The 24,711-nt window shown below is 37.3% G+C and overlaps 2 protein-coding genes and 1 long non-coding RNA gene across 3 annotated transcripts in view; all 3 read left to right on the top strand.

Annotated features, from left to right (window-relative positions):
- LOC137185278 (CMRF35-like molecule 5) overlaps window positions 1–1,853 on the top strand; it is a 32,653-nt gene extending 30,800 nt beyond the window's left edge. Inside the window, exons 4-5 of the mRNA XM_067593624.1 lie at window positions 1,399–1,483; window positions 1,817–1,853. Of these exons, the coding sequence (XP_067449725.1) occupies window positions 1,399–1,483; window positions 1,817–1,853 (122 nt within the window). The remainder of the gene's footprint in view (window positions 1–1,398; window positions 1,484–1,816) is intronic.
- A 656-nt stretch (window positions 1,854–2,509) lies between these two features.
- LOC137185402 (uncharacterized) lies at window positions 2,510–5,255 on the top strand. The gene is made up of 3 exons (XR_010928852.1): window positions 2,510–2,681; window positions 2,783–2,947; window positions 4,144–5,255. It is a non-coding gene; the product is annotated as an uncharacterized lncRNA (long non-coding RNA).
- Window positions 5,256–10,816: 5,561 nt separating this feature from the next.
- LOC137185400 (myb-like protein U) overlaps window positions 10,817–24,711 on the top strand; it is a 100,982-nt gene continuing 87,087 nt past the window's right edge. Inside the window, exons 1-3 of the mRNA XM_067593727.1 lie at window positions 10,817–10,961; window positions 12,619–12,954; window positions 13,877–14,050. Coding sequence (XP_067449828.1) covers window positions 10,922–10,961; window positions 12,619–12,954; window positions 13,877–14,050 — 550 coding nt within the window. The 5' untranslated portion in view covers window positions 10,817–10,921. The remainder of the gene's footprint in view (window positions 10,962–12,618; window positions 12,955–13,876; window positions 14,051–24,711) is intronic.

Below are 24,711 nucleotides of genomic sequence, written 5' to 3'. Positions count from 1 at the left end.
TACCAACACTGGAAGAAGGACGTACTTCTGTAAGGACGAATGTGAAGAAGACATTCTTGAAATGTATGATGTCAGAGCTCAAAGAGGAAGATACATCATGGAATATAAAAACACACGTGCAGGAAGTCGTCTGCATGTGACCATCACACAGCTGACCAAGTCTGACTCAGGCCATTACAGATGTGGTTTGGATGTATCTTTGGCAATAGATCCATACCGGGAGTTTAAGATCATCGTCACAGATGGTGAGTTTCTACTGAAAGTCATGAAAATGTTTCTTCATGTTTCTGGAGGTCAGAGGAAAGTTTTCACATTTTTCTGACTGCAGCTGATATTTTAATAACCTGATATTTGGTCTAACAAATCACTGGATAGATTGATACAGTAAGTGTGCATTTACTGCATCAGTGTTTTAATAAAAATAATAAACTGACTATTTCATTTAAATTTTTTAAGCAGCTGATCAGCTAAAGGACCATTTTATTTCTCTCATCAGGATTTCTTTTGTATCACTGTGTTCTTGTTTCTTTTTTTGTTGTTCACAGCTCCATCCATTTCAAAACCAAAAGTGACTCTCAGACCTTCTTTAACATCAGTCCAATCAGCCTCCACACCAACAACACAGAGTTTCAGAAGAAACTCCACTGAAACCACCAACCAGTCTGAACAGCAGCAAAATGAGACAACAACAACTGGAGGTTCAGGTACATTTACCTTTGGAACTTTATTTTTTAGGATAACCTCACAGAGACGGAGGACTCTCCTAGATGAGTTACAGGGTTTTTTCCATCAGTACACACATTGTTGGCAAAAATAAAACCCTCCGAAGCTGCTAAACCTTGTGAGTTTCCAGCATGTCTGGGCCGGTGTGATGGTCAATGTGTAAATCTGTCTCTTGTCCCCCTGCACGTACCACATCGCCAAGCCTCCACTTCACTCTCTATATCGCATTTTTAAATATTCTGGCTTGAAGCAGCCAGACAGAAGTCGAGGGTGTACATACTCTTTAACCAATAACCAACACCTGTCAGCCTATCAGAGGAGCATTTTCTGTGACTAGGTACAATGTCATATGTGCAAGTACATGAATTTGTTTGTTGGCATGTATGAAGGTTTATTTATTTTTTATTACAATGTTGTTATAATGTCAGTAGTAAAGCTCAGTTGGTAATACTGCCATTATCCAGGTGTTGCTATTAGTTTGGAGTCCATTTATACATGCTGCTGGGTACTACAGTACAAGTCAAAAGTTTGGACACACCCACTCATTCAAGGGTTTTAGGGCTAGGTTCCTCAAAGAAGAGGAGACTTTTGACTGGTATTTTATATGCAATGTAAAACTGAACAACAAGTGTCAGTGTAGACCACAAACCTGTTTTACTGTTGAAACTACAACAGGTGTGCTGCTGTACGTGGGTCTGACTCTGCTCCTGTTCTCCGTGGCTGTGCTGATATTCTGCAAGAAAAGAGCCTCTACCCAAAGGTGAACATCTGAAACTATTTCTAACAAATAAGCTTTCACATGTGAAACAAATATTCTCATAAACTATGTGCAGTTTGTACTCAGCTGGTCCATTTTTAGTGTATTGTTTCAAGACAAACTTTTCAAAGGTAGAGTTTATTTTCAAGGTGACAACTAGGTAAATGAATGCATAATGATCCAGGCAGAGACAAAACTGACCAAATTATGTTCAGCAGGACTTTTATGACACCATAAACCTACCCTTATACCTGTTCTGTCAGCAGGTGTTAAAAAACAGTTAATGTTATGGCAGCTTCAACATTTCTGAATCTTGTTTTGTCTGTTTTCACCAAGATATTCTCCAGACTTCTGTGATGACACAGAGATATGACCACATGAGATTAATCTACAGGGGAAAGTTATATTACATGTCATCGCTGCTGGTTTCATTTTAGATTAAATATTGTCACAGTTCAAGTGTTTAAAACTATCACACAGATTAATCACAAAGTTAAATACTAAGTTTATAAGATGCAGGTGGATGTAAACAGACAAATCTGTTGGACTTACATTTTTAAACTTGAGTAAAAAGTTTGAGTGAAAATTCACATTTCCTGAAACTGTTGGAATTTGTGAGTGAACAGAGACAAAAGGAAAATAGATTTTGAGTTGCTGATAAGTTTGGAGCAGTCCATGTTGGTTATTGTCTAAATTGTGCAGTTTGTGTGTTCATTTACCACAAACTGTCCAACTGCCAAATTCACATAAAGCCAGAAGCAAATTTGATTCATATTTCTGCTGAACACACTTTTAAAGTCTGGGTTAGCAAGCTTTAGCTAACTATAAAAGCTATCTTTCTAGCTACTGTTGGTTATGGAGTAGTGGCTAAAAGGAGCAAATAACTGAAAACAATATACAGTATTCAATTTTCAATCTCCTTTTCATTCATTCATTAAATTCAACTCAAACATCAGAATCATACAACAGGAAAGACACAGAACAAAGTGATGACTGTGTCTTAATGTGTGAATATTACTACTATTTTTTTTTAACTCATCATCAGTCTAATTTGCCTAAACTTCAGAGTTCTTTAGATGCTCAAACAGGAATGAAGGACTAAAGTGTCTCTTTGACAGATGTTTTAACAGTTTAATTAATTTTCTGAACTGCATGCTTTTCAGAACATCCTGTGGAAATAGAGCATGCTAATGTCACACAGGTGAGTTTGAGTGAATTTGTGACATCTGAGCATTGTTAGTGTTTGTGAAATTAGCTGATATTAATACAAACCAAACCCCTCCTCTTCTTCTTCTACTGCAGGCCAAACGAGCGTACGAGGAGACCAGAGAGGACGGCAGACAGAGCAGATCTCTTCCTGTGGAAATCTCTTCAATTTACACTGTCGCAATTTACAAGCCAAATGGAGTCAAAACCTCAGATGACTACAGCTTCGCCGCTGCCACAGCATCCCGTCCTCTGAACAAAGTAAAAAAAAAAAAAAACTGCGGCAGCATTTTAGCTTTGTGGACAGAAAACAGTAGTGTTAACCATTCCTGCATCAGCATCCACATCATGGTTGGGAAGCACAGGGGAGACTTTGTTTTCTCCTCCGGGATTGAATTTGGAGTTACAGTAACTTCTGTGTTAATCTTAACTTTACTCAGCAGTTGACAAGCAAGACACAGGGACTTGGCTTGGGTCTTGAGATGCTGTAGCATTTTTGTTATTGACAAGTTCTGAACTCATGTACAATTTTGAATTACTTGTACTTAATACTACTCTACTACATTTTTGGAGGAGAAATATTATACTACATTCATTTGACAACTTTAGTTACTACCTTTTAGATTAAAATTTTACATGAAGGGAAATATGATAAGCTTATAAAATACAACACATCCATAGCCCCGGTGTTGTGGCTTTCTACAGTAATTACCTGGGACTGAGATAATCAGGAAATGTATCAGTATTTCATGAGCTTTGTGGCTTTTATCAATTTCTATAGCTTCTCCAGGCCTGGAAAACACAACATTCAGATCCAGAACCAGGATATTTATGATATTTAGTACTACCTGGTGAGTCTGGGAGGCCTTGCCTTATTTTAAGAAGAGAAATCTGGGTTTTCTCTATGAAAGTCTGAGCTTCACAACACAGGTTTGTGGAAGTGTGTCATGGCTCGAGCAAAAAAGATTTCTGAGCACCTTAAAACAAGAGTTGATGGAAAGGGTTACAGAACCATTTCTGAAGAGTTTGGACCACCAGCAGACTGTCAGGCAGATTGTCTAAAAAAACAGCTAACGGAAATGTTTAGTTGAATTTATTGCTGCAAAAGGGGGTCACGCTAGTTACTGAGAACAAGATTTCACATACTTTTGCCTCATACGCATATGTAAGATTGGATAATTTTCAATAAATAAATTCATAAGTTTAATGATTTTGTTAATTTGTTCATTTGGTTAATTGGATTCCCTTTATCTAGTTTTAGGACTTATGTGAAAATCTGATCATGTTTCATATTTATGCAGAAATAGAGAAAATTCTGAAGAGTTCAAAGACTTTCAAGCACCATCGAAAGAAAAGAACATGTAATTTAATTGCAAACTAAAATAAAAGCTTTAAGTTGCTATTAAGACTAAAACAGCCAATAAGTTATAAACCTTGAGCTCTTTGTTTTTTTCCAGATTGAAGACGACTGGAGTGAACTCGTCTACACTCGGTGCCGCCGCCTCACCCAGCAGCGCCCCCCGTGGTCATGCCGATAAAGTTGTCTACTCTGCGCCTCAGATACACACTGAGATGGGCACTGATGCCAAAGATGTTTCACAGCCTCTGTACTCAACTGCACCTATAATCAGCTAGCAATCATACTTTGTTTATTAATAAAGTTCAGAAAGAAAACTCTGTCAGGTCAAATAAAACCAAAACTATCTGCATGAGTATATTCCAGGAGTCAAAGGTGGTGTTTTAGTTGTCTGGGTGAGCTGAAATTATTTTGGTTAAATGAACAGCAGGATATTTCAGTTATGGTTAAAATGGTTTGAAAAATGTTTCAAATGTTGTAAGGCAACACCAAACGGCTGAAACTGCTGGTAAATAAGTAAAAATATATCAACATAGTTTAACAATGCTAACCGTAAGAACAAATGTTTCTATAAGCTCTTCTGTTTAGCGCATCTAGTTAGGCTTCGTTCAGACTGACATTAGTACCGGGGGTGCAAAGCAAGTAACGTGAACACAGTATTTGTAAGGTTTTAGCAATTCAGCTTCAGAGTAACATTGGTTTAAGAGGGTGTGTTAATGAAAACAGTCTTGGGATGTATTCTGCAATTAGAGATGCTATTGAAGTGCTGGTCAAACTGGAGATCTGGAGAACATTTAATTGCTTGTATTACCTCACATCTCTACTTCTGCAGCTCCCATTATGTAGGAGTCAGTAAGTCTTCTTGGTCTCACCTGCAGCTAGTCCAAAATGCAGCAGGGAGACTCCTCACTGTCTACCAAAAAGAGAGACCACATCTCCCTGATACTGGCCTCCCTCTACTGGTGATCAGTGAAATATAAATAGATTTTAAGAATCTTTTATTTGTTTTTTAAAGCTATGCACGGTTTGGCACCAGCCTACATCTCCGATGTCCTCAGTTCATATCTATATCCAGACCCCCCAGATCCTCTAATCAGTTACTCCTTTCTTCCCTTATTTTTTTAATATAATGATAAAATTGTATTAATTTTGTCTGTTACAGTTACTCATCTATGTATTTGTCTTGATTATTCAACTGTATTTTACATTTGTCTGTAAAGCACTTTGGTCAACACGTTTTTAAATGTGCTCTGTAAATAAATTTGACTTCACTTGACTTGTTTCACCAACCTTTTAACAAAATAAGGAAGGAGGTAACTGAATTAAGTAAGTTGGAGATCACTTAAAAAGAGGTCAACAAAACATAACTCTACTGAACAAAAAGGCTAACAAAACAAGATATTAACACAGCTTAAGCCCCTTTCACACTGGACAAAAAACCCACTAACACCCACTAATATCTGGCTTTTGTCTTCAGTGGGAAAAGGTACAATCAGCATCCATTCCCGAGTCAAATGACTCTACAGTAGTCACGGGTATTTATTGGCTCCAGCTCCGATCAGCAGTGATGGAAGCATGATACCTGGGTGGACACACTAATTTTTGCCCCCTTTCTTTCACTTGTCTACCGGCAATGGGAAAGGAGTCGACAGCCTATTCTTAGTAGGTTTACCCGCGTTTAAAAAACCTACATATATGTGCTAATTTTGGTGTAAAAAGGGTATAACAGACCTAACAGAAGGAGACATGAGGGAAACATATATACTGGCTGATCAAACTAATATTCACACAGGGGAAGTGAACATAGACAATAATCAGAACTCAACACAAAGAAACCCTGATCCCCCCCCCAAGCTGTCAGAGCTCTTGGTATGGTCCTTGGCTTGGGCCTCTCCATATAACCAGGCTCCACCTGCAGCCACAACTTTTGCCAGACCAGGAAGAGAACTTGACAGTCAGGTAAGTCAATGAATTAATATAACTTAAACAAACTAGTAATAGTTAAAAACTATGTAAACTAAATGCGCATGCTTAATTTATAAATCAATGTGGTGTCACGGATGCTAATAAATAAATTCTAAACCAGGGTCTGGAAACTACATGACTTTAGGTGAAATTGAACTCCTGCGCACCTTTTCTTGTGCAGTGCTGGCTCGAAGGTAGACATAAAAAGATGTGGGAAAGCAACAAACTCATAAATAATTTATTTCAGCAAATGAAGATCAACGTTTCAGCAAACTGCTTAAAAAAAAACTATAGTGATCGTGGTGGCATTGGCTCACAGAACATCTGATGTGGTACATATTTAATCACTGGACTATTTGAATATTCTTGTCGCCGGTGGAGTCACAGTCCTGGTCACGAGACACATGAGGACTCGGGAAACGCACTCCAAAACACTTGTGTGCCTTCTTTCCAGAAGCTGCTGCTCAACTAAATAGCTGAACTGTACTGTTATCAAACTTGACTTTACATTTCATATCCGTCCTTTTAATCCACTTTCACTTATCACTTTATCACTTTAATATATTTCATCAAACTGGACTTGTGCATTGCATTCAACCGTTGCTGTTGCATAATTTAGCCGTTTTGTAGTCAAGGGTGGATTGAATGTGTGAACAGCTGGATGGTGGAAGATGTTTTCTATACAAAAGTAAATATTAAAACAAAATCTTGTGGGTCTCGTTATAATCTCTAAGATTCACTGGTGACGTCTTCAAATGTCTTGTTTGTCCAATCAACAGTCCAAAATACTTTATGTTCTTTATGACCACCAGTAGACTGCCAGCTAATGTCAATCGAACACTGACACGACCCCAAGCTGACTGGGCAAAAAGGAGCATTTCTGATATTTCCTCCTTTTTTCCCTCATTCTAATAATACAAAACTACTAACAATATATTTTAATAAACATGCTGCCATTATTTTTGACCGCAAACAGGGATAATTAAATGTGATTTCAGTTGGTATTTATGATGTTTCTTTTTATTGAAACCCAACACTAACAAATGTATTGTAAAAGCTGTTTGTGGATTTTATCTCCATGTTGAGTTTGAGAAATATAAATTTGAGCTTCAGCTTTTAGACTGTAGAATGAACTCTTTCAGTTGTTCTTTCAGGGCATCAAACCTTCACCAAACATTATTTAACAGCAATAACAAGCTGATGTTTACTGTTCCTACACAGAGCTGTCCCCCTCCTCTGATTGGTTGAGCCTCCTGTCAGTCTCTGCTCTCTGATTGGACCTCCACACTCCTGCAGACATGTGAAATAAAAACAAACTTTGGTCAGTTTTAAATTATTGTAGTTTTGTTTCCCTAAAGTTCATGAAAGTAAAGGTTTGGTTTGGTTTTCATGATGTAATGATCTAATTTGGCCACATGAGGGCAACGTCTGAAACACTTGCTGAAACAAAACCAAACCGCGATCACTGATCATGTACTTGTGCACACTCACATGCACACGGACATGTACACACAGATAGAGGAACAGACACAAATAGACAAACATACATACTGTACATACTCATAAAGACTACATGCATGCACACAGACACACACACCTATAAACATCATGCTGTTTTATCAGTCAGTTTGTGACTCAACTGTCCAGTAATGTGAACACTTCACACTGAGGTCTGAACAGGTCAGACATCACACCTCTGAAGTCTGCAGAGAAACAGCAGCAGCATTGTTTGTTCAAATGACAGTAAGTTCATGTTCACACATGAAAGTAGAAGTTACTATTTTTACACATTCATCGCTCTCACACATTTCAGCCAGCGTTACTTCTTTTATATCTTTCCAACAACAGAGTAGTTTTTGTTTCCTATACTGTGTCAGACATTTAATTAAAGAGGTAGCAGATCAGAAGACACTCATGCGTCTTCTGGAGGACATGAAAAATAACATTTGGTCATTGAGGTATAAAAATTTAAAATTGTAGTAGGGGAATAATCGGTTCAGCAACTTTTAAATCAAAAATGGCAAACAGTGAAAACAACATGCTGTGGTTTCATGGCAGTTAGTGTCTTTCTTGACCTGTAGCAGTAACTTCCTGCAGTCTTGCATGAAAACTCTGTGCTTCATCTCAGAGCTTATAACTCTGCAGTCTGTCAAGTTATGAGATTTAAAGGGATTCAGACCAACTCATGCTCTCAGACTTGTGGCTTGTGTCAGTGGAAAACATCAAAACATTTTCATTGTGAATCTGACTCATGCCACATGCAGAGAGAAAACCTCCACTAACTCACACTGATGATTGAGAAGTCTGGAGGCCACAAAGAGGTGGAGAGAGAGCATGGATGAACTGTTGTGCCAACTTGAGACGAGAATTTATCCCCGCTTGTGATAACGTATGAGGAGAACAGGAGTGACTCTACAGAAACAGCAGCTGAATGCTCAGTGGAGAGAAAAGCAAACTGATCATTAGGAAAACTTCTCTTTATTGACAGGTGGTTGCTGGAGGTTGTAATCCATGATGTGACCGGCTTGGCAGGAAGGACAGAGACAGACCCCGCCAGCAGGACAATGAGTAGAATTTATGTCTTTTTTCCTTCACAGTTGACTCCATCACTTACCTTGCGAGGCAGCTGGATTCACAAGATCATACTAGAATCTATCATGTCAGGCTTCAAGTTATGAGCTTGTGTCCTCAGTACCGGTGGTTCAGACCAATCGGCGTCGTGAATCCAGCTGCCTCGCAAGGTAAGATGGTGATAGATGTTTTTGCTCTCTACTAACTCCTGAGGGAAATATCTGGCTCTTTAGCTGCTAAATGCTCCACTATGTTCAGCAGCTAGTCTAAAGCCCTCTCTGAGGTTTTAGCTACACCCATTACATAATAATGATGATCAAGTTTCAGTTTTATGACTTAGTTGGTGCGATGCCCTTTGACAATGTCACTCAGACTGACATCAGTAATGGGAGTACCCATGCAGAGGGCTCAGGCAGAACTTTGTAATGTGAACACAGTATTTCTACTATTTAACTCACAATGTATAACAATAATTTCCAATTCAGCTTTAGAGTAACATTGTTTTAAGAGGAAGTTATTGGAAACAGTCTTGGGGTGTATTCTGCAGTTAGAGATGTTATTTAAATGCTCCTTAAACATTTTCTTTCTCATCTGGAGAACGTTTTACATGCTTTGTCTACCTCGGGTCTCAACTTCTGCAACTCCTGTTATGTGGAAGTCGGTCAGTCTTCTCAGTCTCGCCTACAGTTGGTTCAAAATGCAGCAGTGAGATTCCTCACTGGTACTGACAGAGACCACATCTCCCCGATACTGGCCTCCCTCAACTGGTTACCAGTGAAATATAGAATAGATTTTAAGATTCTTTATTAATTTTAAAGGAAACATATTGTGCTTTTTGTGGTTTTCTGTTATTTATATACTGTTATGATGTCAGATATCTATCTTAAACATGGTTAAAGTTTCAAAACTTGAAGTTAATATATGTAGAAATGCTTCAACCTGCTCTGAACTCTTTGTTTGCGACATTTTCTACTGGGCTCATCAGGAGGGGGATCTTAAAGAGACAGGAGACAAAATGGCCTGTTTCAGACAGAGGCTGAACTGGGAGGCTGCATAAAGAGCCGGTATAAGATAAATAAGGAGTTTCTTGAATTGTAAATCATGCAAAGGTATTACAATAGAGCCAGAATATAAATATAGACCTGGAAATGTGCATAATATGTCCCCTTTAAAGCTATGAATGGTTTGGCACCAGCCTACATTTCTGATAGAGCCCTCAGACCCTCTGATCAGTTACTCAACGTTCTCAGTCAAAATCCAAAGGTGACGCAGCTTTTTCCCTGAACAGTTTGAGCTTCACTGTCAGATCTTCCTCCAACAATCACCACTTTTAAATCCTTGCCAAAGACCCACCTTTATACAAACACCTTTGTTTCCCCTTCATTTTTAATATAGTGATAAAATTGTTTTAATTTGGTCTGTTAGTTATTTATCTATTTATTTTGCTTTTAATTAACTGTATCTTAAATTTCTCTGTAAAGCACTTTGGTCATCAACATTTTTGAATGTTCTCTGTAAATAAATTTGATTTGACTTGCTTCACCAAACTTCTAACATAATGACACAAATCAGTGTAGTGGATCATCAATAATGATGATTGTTATGTTAATAAGCTCCAAACACTCTTTTTCAGTAGAGAAGTGTTTGAATCTCTGGAAGCCAAACAACTTTATGTGAAATTGAACAACTCCTCTGAATTTATTCTTGTGAGGTGTTGACTCACATGTAGATATAAAAAGATATGAGAAAGCAGCAACAATCTACTCAATGTTTCTGCAAAGTGCATCAGAGTTATGAGTGTGCTGCCTTCCCTAAACCTTGTAGGGCTGCAACTAAAAATGAATTTCATTAACAATTAATCTTTATATTATTTTCTCGTTTTGTCTATAAAATGTCAGAAAATAGTGAGAAATGTGTGTTATAATTTTTAGGATCCCATGGTAATATGTTAAAATGTCTTGTTTTGTCTGATCAACTGTCCAAAATCCAAAGAAATTGAGTTTACCATCATGTATGACACAGAAAAGCATCAAATCCTCACATTTGAGAAGCTGCAACCAGCACATTTGTCATTTATGCTGAACAAAATGACTAAAATGATTATTTGCAATAAATAGTTGCACTAATCATTGCAGCTCTAAAACCTTGCGTATATTTGATGGTAAACTCAGACCTGCAGTAGAAAGAGAAACTGATGGTGAGGAGAACAGAGGTGTGTGTGTGTGTGTGTGTGTGTGTGTGTGTGTGTGTGGGAGGGACTCCATCATTTAAAGAAGTGAGAAGTTCCTGGTTTGCCAGTGAAGAAGGAAGAGAGGCCGAAATTAAACCATCAGAGCCTCAACATGAAAGTTTGTCACACTTTGATCTGCTTCTTCTTCCTCAGTGAGTACATCCACTTTCTATTTCTGTTTCTCTTTATTACGTTGTATTCTTTAATTATTTAGAGTTGGTGGGTGACAAATTAGCAGTTTCTCATGTTTCTGTGGTTAAACATGATGACCAGAGTCACTTTAAAATGTAAATCAAAATTATCTTTTAATCAGTAACATTGAAGGGTTTACTCATTGAGAATTTTCAGTAACTGAATTTTTTCTATTTTTGCATGCAAATGAGTTTTGTTCAGTTCAGTTGACAGTCTGTCATTGTAAGAGTTTATTACAGCAACAGTAGAGAGTAGACAGGAAACAAGGGGGAGAGAGAGAGACTAGGAGGTGACAAAGTGCTGCCAGAATCAAACCGCGGACGTTGTGGTTATGTAGCATGTGTCTTGGTCAGTGAGCTACCAGGACACACCCAGAAATCATCCTTTTTAAGAAATGTTCACATTTATCTAAAATCAACTTTTGTTCTAACTGTGTTTTATACAAAACACAATTCAGTTTCTTCTTGTTGTATTTTTTTTAACATACTCATAACTAAATGTGTGTTCTGTTGCTTCAGCCTGACTGTTTTAGCTTAACTGCATTACAAACTACCTTCCTGGTACATTCTGCAAAAAAATATTACTTCTTACAAAACCAGAGAAACATATGAGTAGCAGCTGAAGTAAATCCATTTCATTTCAATAACACAGTGTGTGAATACAACTGTTTTGTCATGTGGAAAAACCCTGGTTGTTATACAAAAAATAATTTACCAATTTATATTCTATGTGGTTCTTTGTACTTCTTTAATTTTGACATCATATGATAGTTTGTGATTCTTTAAAGTTTCCATTAATGTGAACATTTGACATGCAATTAACAGCAGTCAACTGCTGAGCCACAGACTCAAGCAACAACTCACATTAAGTCTCCTTCTTATCTAACTTACAAGCATGAAGACACGTCTTGTTTTGCACCTTAGCTTGTTGAACGAGCCACCAAACAAACATTCACTGGAGAAAAGTGAGTTAGCAGGATAGATAGGTAATTAGCTGATAAACTGCAGCACATTAAACAACATGTTAACACAGCTGAAAATATCACTTCAGACTGTTAGATGCTGGTTTCATTATTGTTCTTCAAAATCCTTGTTAGCGACTCACTGTCTGTCCATGACTTGTAGTTACAGCAGTTTGTTTACTTTGTCTCTGTTCTGTAGGTGAAACTTATTATGTTCTTATGTAGATCAGTCCTTTTTTACTGAAATAGAAGGAAAGTGATTATACAGGCAAGGCAAGTTTATTTGTATAGTGCATTTCAACAACTAGACAATTCAAAGTGTTTCACATAAAACATAAAAAAGCATCAAGACAAAATGTCAAAGAAACACAAAACTTCATAAAAAGAAACCGAGGTAATAAAAGACAGTAGTTAAAAGAAAACAAATTAATGAGGACAAAGATGTAATTTAAAACATTCAAATGGAATCAAATCAAATCAAATCACTGGAAATATGTGACAATTTATGCTGCATCCATCGAGTCCTTCCTGACAGAGACTAAATCAAGTTAAATCACAGACTGGTTGAACTGGGCAGCTCCCAGAGTGACTCTGTGAATCAGTGTAAATGTGAATTATTGATTTTATTGATTTTTTTTTTCTTTTTTTTTCAACAGCACTGCAGGATGGAAACATTGGTCTCATCAATGCAGAAATCCCCATTTTTATAAGAACTGAAGGACAAAGTATCACAGTTCCATGTCACTTTACCTACACTGGAAGCAGGAAGTACTTCTGTAAGGACGAATGTGAAGAATACATTCTGGAAATGTATGATGTCAGAGATCGAATAGGTAGATACATCATGGAATATAAAAACACACGTGCAGGAAGTCGTCTGGATGTGACCATCACACAGCTGACCAAATCTGACTCCGGACGTTACAGGTGTGGTTTGGACATACCTTTCTTAATAGATCTATACTGGGAGTTTAAGATCATCGTCATAGATGGTGAGTTTCTACTGAAAGTCATGAAAATGTTTCTTCATGTTTCTGGAGGTTAGAGGAAATTTTCACATTTTTCTGACTGCAGCTGATATTTTAATGACCTGGGGTCTCATTTATAACCGTTGTATATACATAAAATGGGGCTTGAAAGAGGCGCACGCCACTTCCCATGAAAAAGTTGTGATTTATAAAAATACAAACTTGACGGGAGAATGTGTGCACCTGTATGTAAACTCTGACTCATGAGTATGAACATTTTGGAGACGGGGGAAACTGGCAATGCAGATGGTGAGGTGGTGAATGGAAGACAGATTGTATAATGATTTCTCTCACATTTCATTTCACTTCATATCACATGTTAATGATAGATCCACTTTATCATAAACATTCAAACCAGCAGTGTTATTTGTGTTTGTGCTAGTGAGCCAAAACTATTCCATAAGCACCTTTCAATTTTAAAAGATATAATTGAACTCAAATTCCAAATGATATTCCGATCAATATTTCATCAGCGCTGTCTCACCATCCCATTTCCCAACCCCAGAGCACAGAGGAGAGGGCTGGACTGTCTGCTAGGCCTACTTACACTCGTGGTCAGTTGTGGAGCAGCACAGTGCTGCTGAAATGCCAGGATGATGCCAGGATGTGGCAGGATTCTGGGAAGTCTGGGTTGCCTCTCCCCAATGTTAAGCGTGAATATAAATGTTTTAAAAATGAGGCCCCAGATATTTGGTTTAATAAATCACTGGGAAGATTGATACAGTAAGTGTCCATTTACTGCATCAGTGTTTTTAGGAGTAAAAGTAATAAACTGACTATTTCATTTAATTTTTTAAGCAGTTGATCAACTAAAGGAGGATTTTATTTCTCTCATCAGGATTTATTTTCTATCACTGTGTTCTTGTTTCTTTTTTGTTGTTCACAGCTCCATCCACTTCAAAACCAAACTTGACTCCCAGACCTTCTGTAAGATCAGTCCAATCAGCCTCCACACCAGCAACAACACAGAGTTTCAGAAGAAGCTCCACAACTTCATTTTCTGCTGAAACCACCAACCAGTCTGAAGAGGAGCAAACTGAGATATCAGCTGGAGGTTCAGGTACATTTACCTTTGGAATTTTACTTTTAAAGATAACCTCACAGAAACAGAGGACTCTCCTAGATGAGTTACAGGTGCTTTTTTCCAGCAGTACACACGTTGTGTGCAAAAATAAAACCCTCCAAAGCTGCTAAACCAGCCTAGTATGTCTAGACCAGTGTGATGGTCAGTGTGTAAATCTGTCTCTTGTCCCCCTGCACGTACCACATTGCCAAGCCTCCGCTTCACTCTCTACATCACATTTTTAAATATTCTGGCTTGAAGCAACCAGGCAGAAGTCGAGGGTGTACATACTCTTTAACCAACACCTGCCAGACAATCAGAAAGATTTCTATGACTAAGTATATTGTCATGTGTGCAAGTACATGAATGTGTTTGCATGTATGAATATTAATGTTTTTATTACAATGTTGTTATAATGTCAATGTTCAACATCAATGTTTTATTGCTGAAAAGAGGAAACACACTCTCAAGACTTTCATAACTGTTTTGCTCAGGACAAAGACAACCTGTTACCAATTTTGTTCTAATGTCAGTAGTAAAGCTTGGTTGGTAATACTGCCATTATCCAGTTGTTGCCTTCAGTTTGGAGTCCATTTATACATGCTGCTGGGTACTACAGTACAAGTCAAAAGTTTGGACACACCAACTCATTCAAGGGTTTTCTTTATTTTACATCTTTTACAACTTTTACAAAATAGTCATTGAATTCATCAGCAACCTCTTTTCTTTTATTTATAGTTACATTTTGATTATTAACAAAAAAACTAATGTGCTTTCCCAATACTATTTTGATTATGTTGTTGAGTGCTTGCTATAATGCTCCTTTATGTTACATCTCATAATCTTTATTAATTTATCTTTACATCTCATTTACTTACATTTTCTTTAGTTCTACATTTTAGGAATTCCTTGTAGAGTGTATTTTTCTTCTTGCACGTATTCTGCAGCCCCTCAGTAATCTATGGTTTATCCACATATTTATGCTTCCCTCTGGATTTTTTTAATTGGCAATTTTCTTCATAGAGTTCTGTTAATGTAGCCAGGAATGCATTGAGGGCTTTGTCTGGTTCATCAACATCAACCTCTTTTCAGTCTTGTTTCATTAAGTCTTCCTTAAATGCATTGATGAATGCATCAATGTTTTATTGCTGAAAAGAGGAAACACACTCTCAAGACTTTCATAACTGTTTTGCTCAGGACAAAGACAACCTGTTACCAAATTTGCGATTTAGGTTGCAACAAAAGAAAAGAAAAAAAGATAAACCACTTCCTCCTTCCTTTTGTAAACTTTAGATCAGATATCTTCCTTGATTAATTTCATTGCAAGAAATTGGTAACACAAATCACAGTTGTCTTTCTCATCTGAAGCTGATATAAGGCTTTAGCAACCTGAGTTAGACAAATGAAATGGGAACCCTCTGCATTTTCAGTCCGATCACTACAAAATCTACTCTGTGTTTCTCTTGATAGTTTTCCGTGCTAAGGTATGAAGGAGGGACAGAAACACAAGAGGGAATTTGGCACTTAAAAAGACTGAACTTTGGAAAATATCCACTTGATTTTTCTAAATTAGATTGTTAAACCTCATATTAGCTTCAGCTGAACTTTAGATGGTATTTTCCACAGAAACAGTTGTTGTGATTGTATCTTGAAATGGTTTGCATCAATCAAATCACAAGAATCTTGGCTTTCCAAAGATGTGTCGCATGAGTACTCACTTAAAGACAAGGAGTTGTGTTCTTACCATAGTTGTGTGGATTATATGCACAATATTATTATATGTGTATTATTAACATGATATCAATATTTCGTTTTTTAAATACCACAGTTATATCAGTACCGGTAATACCAGTCAATACCAGTATATCGCGATACCCCTAATTGGGACATACATCCAGCCAAAGATGTCTACAGGCTGGTTAGAGTGTTTGATCCTAGGCAGGCTCCAGCCATGGAAAAGCAAATTGAAGTCTACACACCTGGTTTGGATCTTGTTGAATACTGGAGGGGCCTGAGTGTGAGATTCCGAGGGTTGCGGAGGTGGCAGTGCCCTACATCTACTCACCCAGTCAGCTCAGTCGACTGTTAGAGGAGTTTCAGCAAATACAAGACTCTACAAGTGAGAGGCACTCACTAAGCTGAACACAAAGAGGCTGACAATCATGTACTTCAATGGAGATGTCTGTGAAAGATAGAAGATTGCAACAACAGATTTTTACTGTTTTTTAATTTATAATGTGAAGCTTAGATGCGAAGTACTTTATTTTACAAAAGGACGGAATATTTTGTTTTATAACTGTATTGAAGCACTTTCTTTGATATTCATTAAATTTTGAATGTTTTCTCATTGAACTGTTAAAAATTGAAATTATTCACCCACCACATGATAAGACACTCTTTTTGATAACAAAATGTGTTTAAATCATAAAACACAAAATTCAGAAAAATTAAAACAGAAAACATGGAATTTGCAAAAAAATAAAATGGAACCTGAAAGAAATTAAAATGGATTTCATATGGCCCTAATTTTAATTATACATTTTTATTTATATATCTATCTTTCGTGGTAGGACAACACCAAGGCAAATTCCTTGTATGTGTAAACCTACTTGGCAATAAACCTGTTTCTGATTCTGACTTAATAAACCGCAGCAACTCCCCTTCTACAGCAGTGTGAACTACTTTGAACACTGTGTGTCTCTCATCCAGGTTACGTCTTTCCTCTGGTTGTTTCTGTGACTGTGGTTGTTGTGCTGTTGGCTGTTTTTCTACCACTCCTTTACAAATGGAAGAAAAGAAGAAGCTCTGATTGTGAGTTACCTTCCTATTCTCACTCTTTCAATAATGACAAATGAAGAAGAATGAAAAGACCTTTGTTGTACTTTGTCTTCCACAGATGTGAACAGCAGGGCCCCCTTAACCAGCACAAACACGGAGGTGAATTTTTTCAACTCTTTGTTTTCCTTTGTTACTTTACATCAAGGTATCTGTGCTCTAAATGTTTAGTTAACAGAAGAGTATCTGGGCTGTTAAAATGGTTATGTATCTCATGTACATTATCATTCCTTGTCACCTTGGTAAATTGTACTGTTGTTTTTTCAGCCTGCCTATGAGAATTCTGCTCCAGTCTCCACATTGGAAGACTACGAGAACGTCAATCCAGCCTCCACCTACGAGACCCTCAATCCAATCACTATGGCTCAAGACCAGACGTACTGCACATTCAATCATGATGCACAATCCTGCCCACAACAGAAATAGTTGTGGTTTATTTTTAGGACATCTTCTGTCTGTGATCTAAAATACCTTACTCAATTTTTTGCCTGTGCTCTGTACTCTTTTACATTTTTGTAATATTTTTTCTGATTTACCCTGTTCAATCGTTGGACACTCTTTAACTCATCCTCAACACATTATGAAAATAATTTGTTTGGCCTTTGTTTCTGTAGAATTGAGTGATTTTGCATTTGTGTGCCATGTTTGAGGAGCTGCATCATCAGATTTTAGATAAGAGTTTACTGGTTGTGGTGTGCCTGTGTGTTTAAGTTGTATTTGTGTGTTCTTGGACAGGTTTATGTATGTTGGTTGATCATGATGAGGATTGTGTTTTCTGTTTTCTTGGTTTTCTTCTGCTCTGGGTTTTCCTCCTGTGTCTCTGTTCTGCTTTTCTCTCCACACCTGCCCTGCTCCCTGGGTCTTCTCCAGCCAATCAGCTCCCAGCCTGCGATTATGTCTTGCTACAGGTTCCTTGTTTCATTAATTCAATTTGTATTTAAGACCTGTTTTCAGTTCAGTTTCAGTTCTGTCTCATTAGGTTTCTCCAGTCCAGTTCTGCGTTCTGCATTTGAGTCCATCTCTTGTTACTCTACATGACAAAGTCAAGTCAAGCTTTATTGTCATTCCACAGTATGCACAGCACATACAGAGGAGTGAAATTTCATTTGGTGTAACATACTGCATACAGACCAGAGACAAGTGTGCACCATAAATACAGAGTATAGAATATACATAATATATATAAAAAATACAAAAATGTTCAAATTAAGGTATGTACCATTATAAATAAAATGCAAGATGTAGGGTTTACTGTAAAGTCAGACTCTAGACTTCATTATCTGTATTTAGTGTAATTCATGCAACTGAGCTTTGATGTGAACACTGAGGCAATATGACCATGGCAATTAGAAATATTGTCAAGGCAGCAGGTAAATGTATAATTGGTGAAAAGTAGCCTCTCTGTCAGACATGGATAACAGTCAAATCACATGGAAAGTTAAATCAAACATATCAAATTTGACAACTAAAATCAGATGCATCAGGTTCAAGCTTTCATTTATCCCATGTGCAATAAATGCTCTTAACTCTAACACATTATAAACTGATTTCTGGTTCCTCATATTGATTTTCATAACTTCATTCTCCTTTGCTGTTTTCCTTTGTTTCAAACATGCGTCCTTTATTGTAATATGTGACTATAGCAGCACCACTTTGAATGTATTCAGTTGTCTTATTGTTTCATTATTGTGTTTGTGTTTTGATGCTGCCTTGCTGCAAATATCCTTTTGTGGGGCAATAAAGATCTGAACTGAACAGCATATTCAATACTATAAATAAAACAAAAGTTATTCTTATTCTACATCATTTGAAATACTAACATCTGCATAAATTGTACATCTTTGCCATTGTGAGCAGTATAACCTTGAGGAGATTACCATTGCAGGCACTGTTTTTATGAGAAGTAGTTAGTAGACAGAACAACATACAACAGCAGTCACGGGTTATTATGACGTTTCATAATCACACATCCTGATCATGTCTTCATATTAGGAAATAGACACTATTTGCTGCTATGTGCATGTAAATCGTTTCTTGTCAGTTTCTCTTTCTATGATCATTTACCTTTGGGGGACACCAAATATTACAAGCAAAGTATTTCACCTATTAGCCATGGAAATAAAAACAATATGGTATCTGGCTACAACATGTCTCCATACACCACTGATGATCACTTCTGAGTTTTGCTCTATAAATACAGCTTCTCTTTTTCTGTTGTAACACCACAATAAGGAAGCAACTAATTGTGAAAGAGGCACCTGATCTGTGTTTCATCTCTTTTTAGATCACGGCCCTGAACAAGTTTGCAGTAACAGCCTGGAAAATGCTGCTGAAGGAGACTTTGGCACTGATGTTTGTCAGATGCATGTGAAAAAAATAAAGAAATTTCAAACTAAAGTGGTTGTAACAGTTGTCAGTGTCTTTAAAAATCCTTAAAAACCCTTTAAAATACTTTAAAATTACAAATCTTCAGTCATTTTAAAGTAAGAGAAGCAAAGTGAAAGTTCAGTAAATGTCAACAGCCTCGACCAATTTAGATTGAAAGCTGAGAAAATGCATCAGGCCATTAAAAGATATCACTTTTGTGTAAAATGGTGTTCTGATTAAAAGGAAGTGACTTAAATCATATTTATTTCTTTAGCACCTCAATGCAGTTACAGTGTAAGGACGTGTTCACAGTTTTTTAAGTCTGCCTTAAAACAAGTCAGGTGTCAAATGAACATTGAAATATGTTTTTCTTGCTGTACTCATTCCTCCTATTCATACTGGCCATTAGAAGATCCCGTCATAATGCTTTCAATGTAAGTGATGGATGCATTTAAATTCCCTTTTATCTGAAGTTAATATGAAGCCTTAGTCATCCAAATGAGTCAAATCAAGTAGATATCTTTCAACGTTACAATCTTTTTAGTGCCAAAGTTCCTCTTTTTGTTACTATACTTCCGCCGCAGCTCAACAGGGAAACATATGGCTGTTGCTTTAAGACAGATAACAGGGTTTTTAGTCTGCTGGCTCAGAGTAAATCCTAGAGAATTACATTTTGTGACCAGTTCCTTCTCTGAGCCTTAGATACTATAACTAAAATTTCATGCTAAACAAAGGGTGTCATTTATGTGCTAACATGTCTTTATGGAAAAAGATATGTAGGAAAAACATTAAGATACACACTTCTACCCCTCAAATTCATCATCATCATCATCATCATCATATTGTGGGTGTAGATAAAGCTATGCACTGTCCAAACCACAGAGGGGGAGGGATACATTAAATTGGGCATCTTCAGCTTCCTGATTGATCAGACAGACAGGCTGTTCTCTTACAGTTTAATGGTTTTTCTCCATCAGAATCAAATCCAGTATGAATATCCACCATGCTTTCTTCTTCTGCTTCTTATCAGTTGAAGACTGATTACTGCACTGTCACAAATCTTTGAAGTGTTGATCCTGACTGTTCTGTTGCTTCTTGTTTAAATATCTGATTGTTTTCTGATGTTCTGTGTTACTATGCTGCAGGGGGAAAAACAAGGGAAAAAAGAAACATGATCATTGTAGTTTGTGCTTCACAGATTTGAACATAGGGGGATAGTCTTACAACAGAAACATGAGGGCGACTTGCGTCAGGCCTTCACCTTTTGGATCCAGATTCATGTGTACTGTCTTTGTCTCCATGATAAAATACTTGACCCAGTTTTCCACCAATGATAAATGTGCAAACGCCACTTCTCTAGCTGTAGATGCATCCAGCAGGAATCAGGACAAAATCTACTGTAACCTCTAATCTTTTATTTTTTTGCAGTGAAAATCTTTAAATTTCATCTTTTACTTAAATGTATTCATGCCTTTGTTTTAAAGTTGATATTTTGGGGCAGATTGTTTCATGAGTTTTCAACACTTTTGAAAGGAATGTGGTGATAATAATATAAAATATAACTGACAATGGTATAAAATAAAAAATGTAATGAAATAAAAGTGTCTCAACCTGGTTTGTATATTTCAGAGGAAGAATAGAGTGTAATCAGCAGTTTTAACTTTTTCTTTCTGTTCAACAGGGTGAAGACGTGTGACTCAAATCGAAACTTTCCACTTCAGGAAACAACTTTCAGAGCAAGTTATAAAAACAGGAAGGCCAACAGGAATCCTGATTCCAGACAGGTACCAAGCATCCCTGTGGGACTTTTGGCACCTGTTCTACTTGCATTTAAGTCATGTTGAAGTGTTTAAACAAACATACAGACATATGGAAATGTGTGTATTCCTGTCATATGATGTAGGTGAAAAGAAAAGTTCTGCTTAAATTGAAACTTATAAATGTGTGATGTGAAAACTTAAAGCCCCCAGTGCACAAACACTGAGAATGGACTTCACAGTGAAGTAGGGGACATCTTCCATCCCTCGTCCAGGCGAGGTATTATTATTTAACGTAATGTGTTACTTGTGCAAATTCCTGATTGGGTTTCAATTTGAGTTGTGGTAGAGTGAGGCTTCATTCCAAATGCAGCTCTCTCTTACTTTGTCTTGTTCCTTCTATTCCAACAATGACACCTTTTTAGTAGCGTTTGAAGTTTTCTGCATTATAAATAAAACATGACATTTTAAACCTCCACTGAGATATATTTCTTTTCTCCAGTATTTATGTGTGTCTATGTTCTGTGTCTACTGCTTTTAAATAATGGAGAGTGAACATATTGTACTTTTACTTGTCAGAGGCCAACATCCCCACCCAGATTGCTCCATTTCCTCCCAACAACTTCCTGTTCCACCCACTGAAACCTCATACTCAAGTGATGTTTACCTCTCCGAACATTTCCTACTGCAACATGTACACTATAAAGAACAACATCACAGCGTATATGAACCACACCACCAAGCCCTTATGTCTGTGTGTAGAACTGATTATTAATTACAAATATACAACTGCCTCCCTCAGTATGGCCTCACTGCAATTAACTAGAAAAGAGGACAAAACTCAGACAATGAAGCAAAACTGACAGATCATAACATGGATTGGGGGCTCGTCCATTTTTCCTCATATTTAGTCTCATTGGATTAGTTGTTACAGGTAATGTATGTGCTATTTTGATTAACAGTTTTTTTCTTTGTTGTGTGGGCAATGTTGAGTATTTGTTTTAATGAAAAAATATCTTTCTATGTAGATTAGAAAAAGAAGATTGATGAGAATGTTGTTTTTCATGACAATTCATCTAATGTTAGTTGAGAGATATGACAAAAGCATACCAAACTAAAAAAACCATGTCAACCTTTTGTTGGCACAATGGGGCAGATTGTTTCATGATTTTTCAACACTTTTGAAAGGAATGTGGTGATAATAATATAAAATATAACTGACAATGGTATAAAATAAAACATGCAATGAAATAAAAGAGTCTCAACCTGGTTTGTATATTTCAGAGGAAGAATAAAATGTTATTAGAAGTTTTTACTTGACCTCTTCAATGACCTCTTCAGTGAACAACTTTCAGAACAGGTTATAATAAACAGGGAGGCCAACAGGAATCCTAATTTCAGAAACAGGTACCATATTTCTTTGGGAATTAGACATTCAGACATTGATGCCCCCCATAGAATGAATTGTAACTTTGTTGATCCCTTAACCGTATGGCTAAATACCTGCAAAACAAATGACATCCCCATCAGCCTCAGCTGTACTAAATTAGCAAATGTTAGCATTCTAAAACACTAAACTTAGATGGTGAACTTGGTAAGCATTATATTGCTAAAGATTAGCATGTTAACATGCTGACATTATCATTTAGCTCAATGTCCCTGAGTACAGACTCACAGAGTGTGTGAGCAGCATGGCTGTAGACTCTTTTAGTCTTGTTTTAATCTCACCAGAACCATCTTTTTTATTATTTAACGTAATGTGTTACTTGTGCAAATTCCTGACAAACTAAGTCTCTAGTTTATAATAAAGTCAGTATAACAGTAGAAAATCTGCATCTTTGAACGTTAAACTATGTGGTGAGGAAATCCACCTTTTTCTGTGACACTCTGGTCTTTGTTCTTACAGTTGGTTTCATACTTTCAGTTTTTACTTTGCACTCACACACACACACTGGCTGGGGGACAGTTTCATATATATGCCACCTCAGTAAAAGTTCTCCAGCAGAATATATCAGTAATTGAACTTTTTGAGGCTCAACAGTCAGCCTTCAGCCTTATGCTCACAATGAGGTTGCTGATGTTAAAGCTGAGGTGAAAGGGTCCAATGTAGGATTCGCAGCCTCTGGGTCGTCTGACAGTGCCAGAGTGTTTGCCAAAGCAGAGCTGGTCAGAGCTTCAGCCTCTAAAGGTCCGGCACAGGCTAAAGTCGCTCTGGCAGCAGACACCGGCTATGAAATTAGCCCGACTCAAGTAGAGGCAAAGGTTCTGGGCCTAGGCATTATTGCCCATGTGAGCATTGAAGTTCCCCAGCAGAACTGTGGACTCACCAGACCACGCCCCATCCAGTAGCCGCAAGGAGGTGACCCTCTCATTCCGCGGTGAGAACGCCAACACTGTGGTGCTCAGCTGGGGACTCGTGAGTATCCCCACCCCTGCCCAGCAGCAGGAGTTTGGTTCCAGAGCTGGTGCTGTGCATAGAGGTGAGCCCAACTATATCTAGTTGGTCCCTCCTTCCCTACCAGTGAGATGATGTTCCACGTCCCTAGAACCAGTTTTCAATGTTTAACAAACTGATTATTTTAACCCAACCCATCATCTTTCCCTAAACCTTACCAGACCTTGACCATAGTGTTTTCACATCATAAAACATCACTATATTAACAGTGATGTGTAACGGTTCTGGAAAGAACAGACAATGTAAAGAACTTGAAATGGGTGTGGTGTGCAGAATAGTGAAATATTACTTGTATCTTGTCTTTGTCTTTTGCTTTAATGTTGCAAATCTGACTCATAGATGTGGATGATGGAGGTTTTTTATTTCATTAATACAATTATCCTGCTTATATAATGCAAATGATATTTAAAAAAAAAGAATTTGCAATAGATCTATACAGTATATTTCCATTACCGCAGTTATTTTTACTCCACTTGAGACGGTTTATTATCAGTCCTAATCTGCTGGTTACATTTCCTTTTTCTTTCAGATTGCACCAGTTGGCCTGAAGATGTCAGGTAGGCAAACACCATCTAGAGGAATAATGTCCTGCAGCAGTTAATATTTTCCTCAAATAAAAATTGTATATTGAGGACGTCCTAGGAGACAGTTTACCTTTTTCATAAACTTTTAGTAAATTTCTAACTTCAGTGACTGAATGTGAAACTAAAAGCTGTCAGATGAAACAAAAACGCCTGATTTTGTGTTTCATCTAACAAAGTATGTGGAGCGTTAAAGTAACTTTGTGTTATACAAACCACATGTGTGGTGCACACTATAAAAAGCCTAAATGTTTATGGAGTAATTGTGATTTTGACATGTTTCATAGGAATTTTATGAATTTTAAAAGAAAATTAAAGCTGCAAGCAGCGATGAACAGACCCTCGCACCTCACAGGCTTCAAAGGGAGCAGCAGCCATGGAATCACTACTGGAGGTCGGTTGACATGGCTTTTTTGAACATCCTAAGACCCTCAAAAATGCAATGGTGTGGGGAAATAATATTGGTCCCTGGCACTTTCATGCTCGGGCCCTAATAAGGTGTTTCACTGTGTTTCCAATGAGAGGCTTGACTTATTTGTTAATTGGGACCATGAACAGTGTTAAACATAAATGTTATCATTTGATGGACTTTGACCAACCCAGTCGCCAGAAGAAAACGTTGGCATTGAATGTTTCTGCAAACCACAGAAACGTTGAATATAT

This window comes from Thunnus thynnus, chromosome 6, assembly GCF_963924715.1.
Source record: "Thunnus thynnus chromosome 6, fThuThy2.1, whole genome shotgun sequence".
In the NCBI taxonomy this organism is placed as follows: Eukaryota; Metazoa; Chordata; class Actinopteri; order Scombriformes; family Scombridae; genus Thunnus; species Thunnus thynnus.
This window is presented reverse-complemented; position numbering and strand designations above follow the sequence as displayed.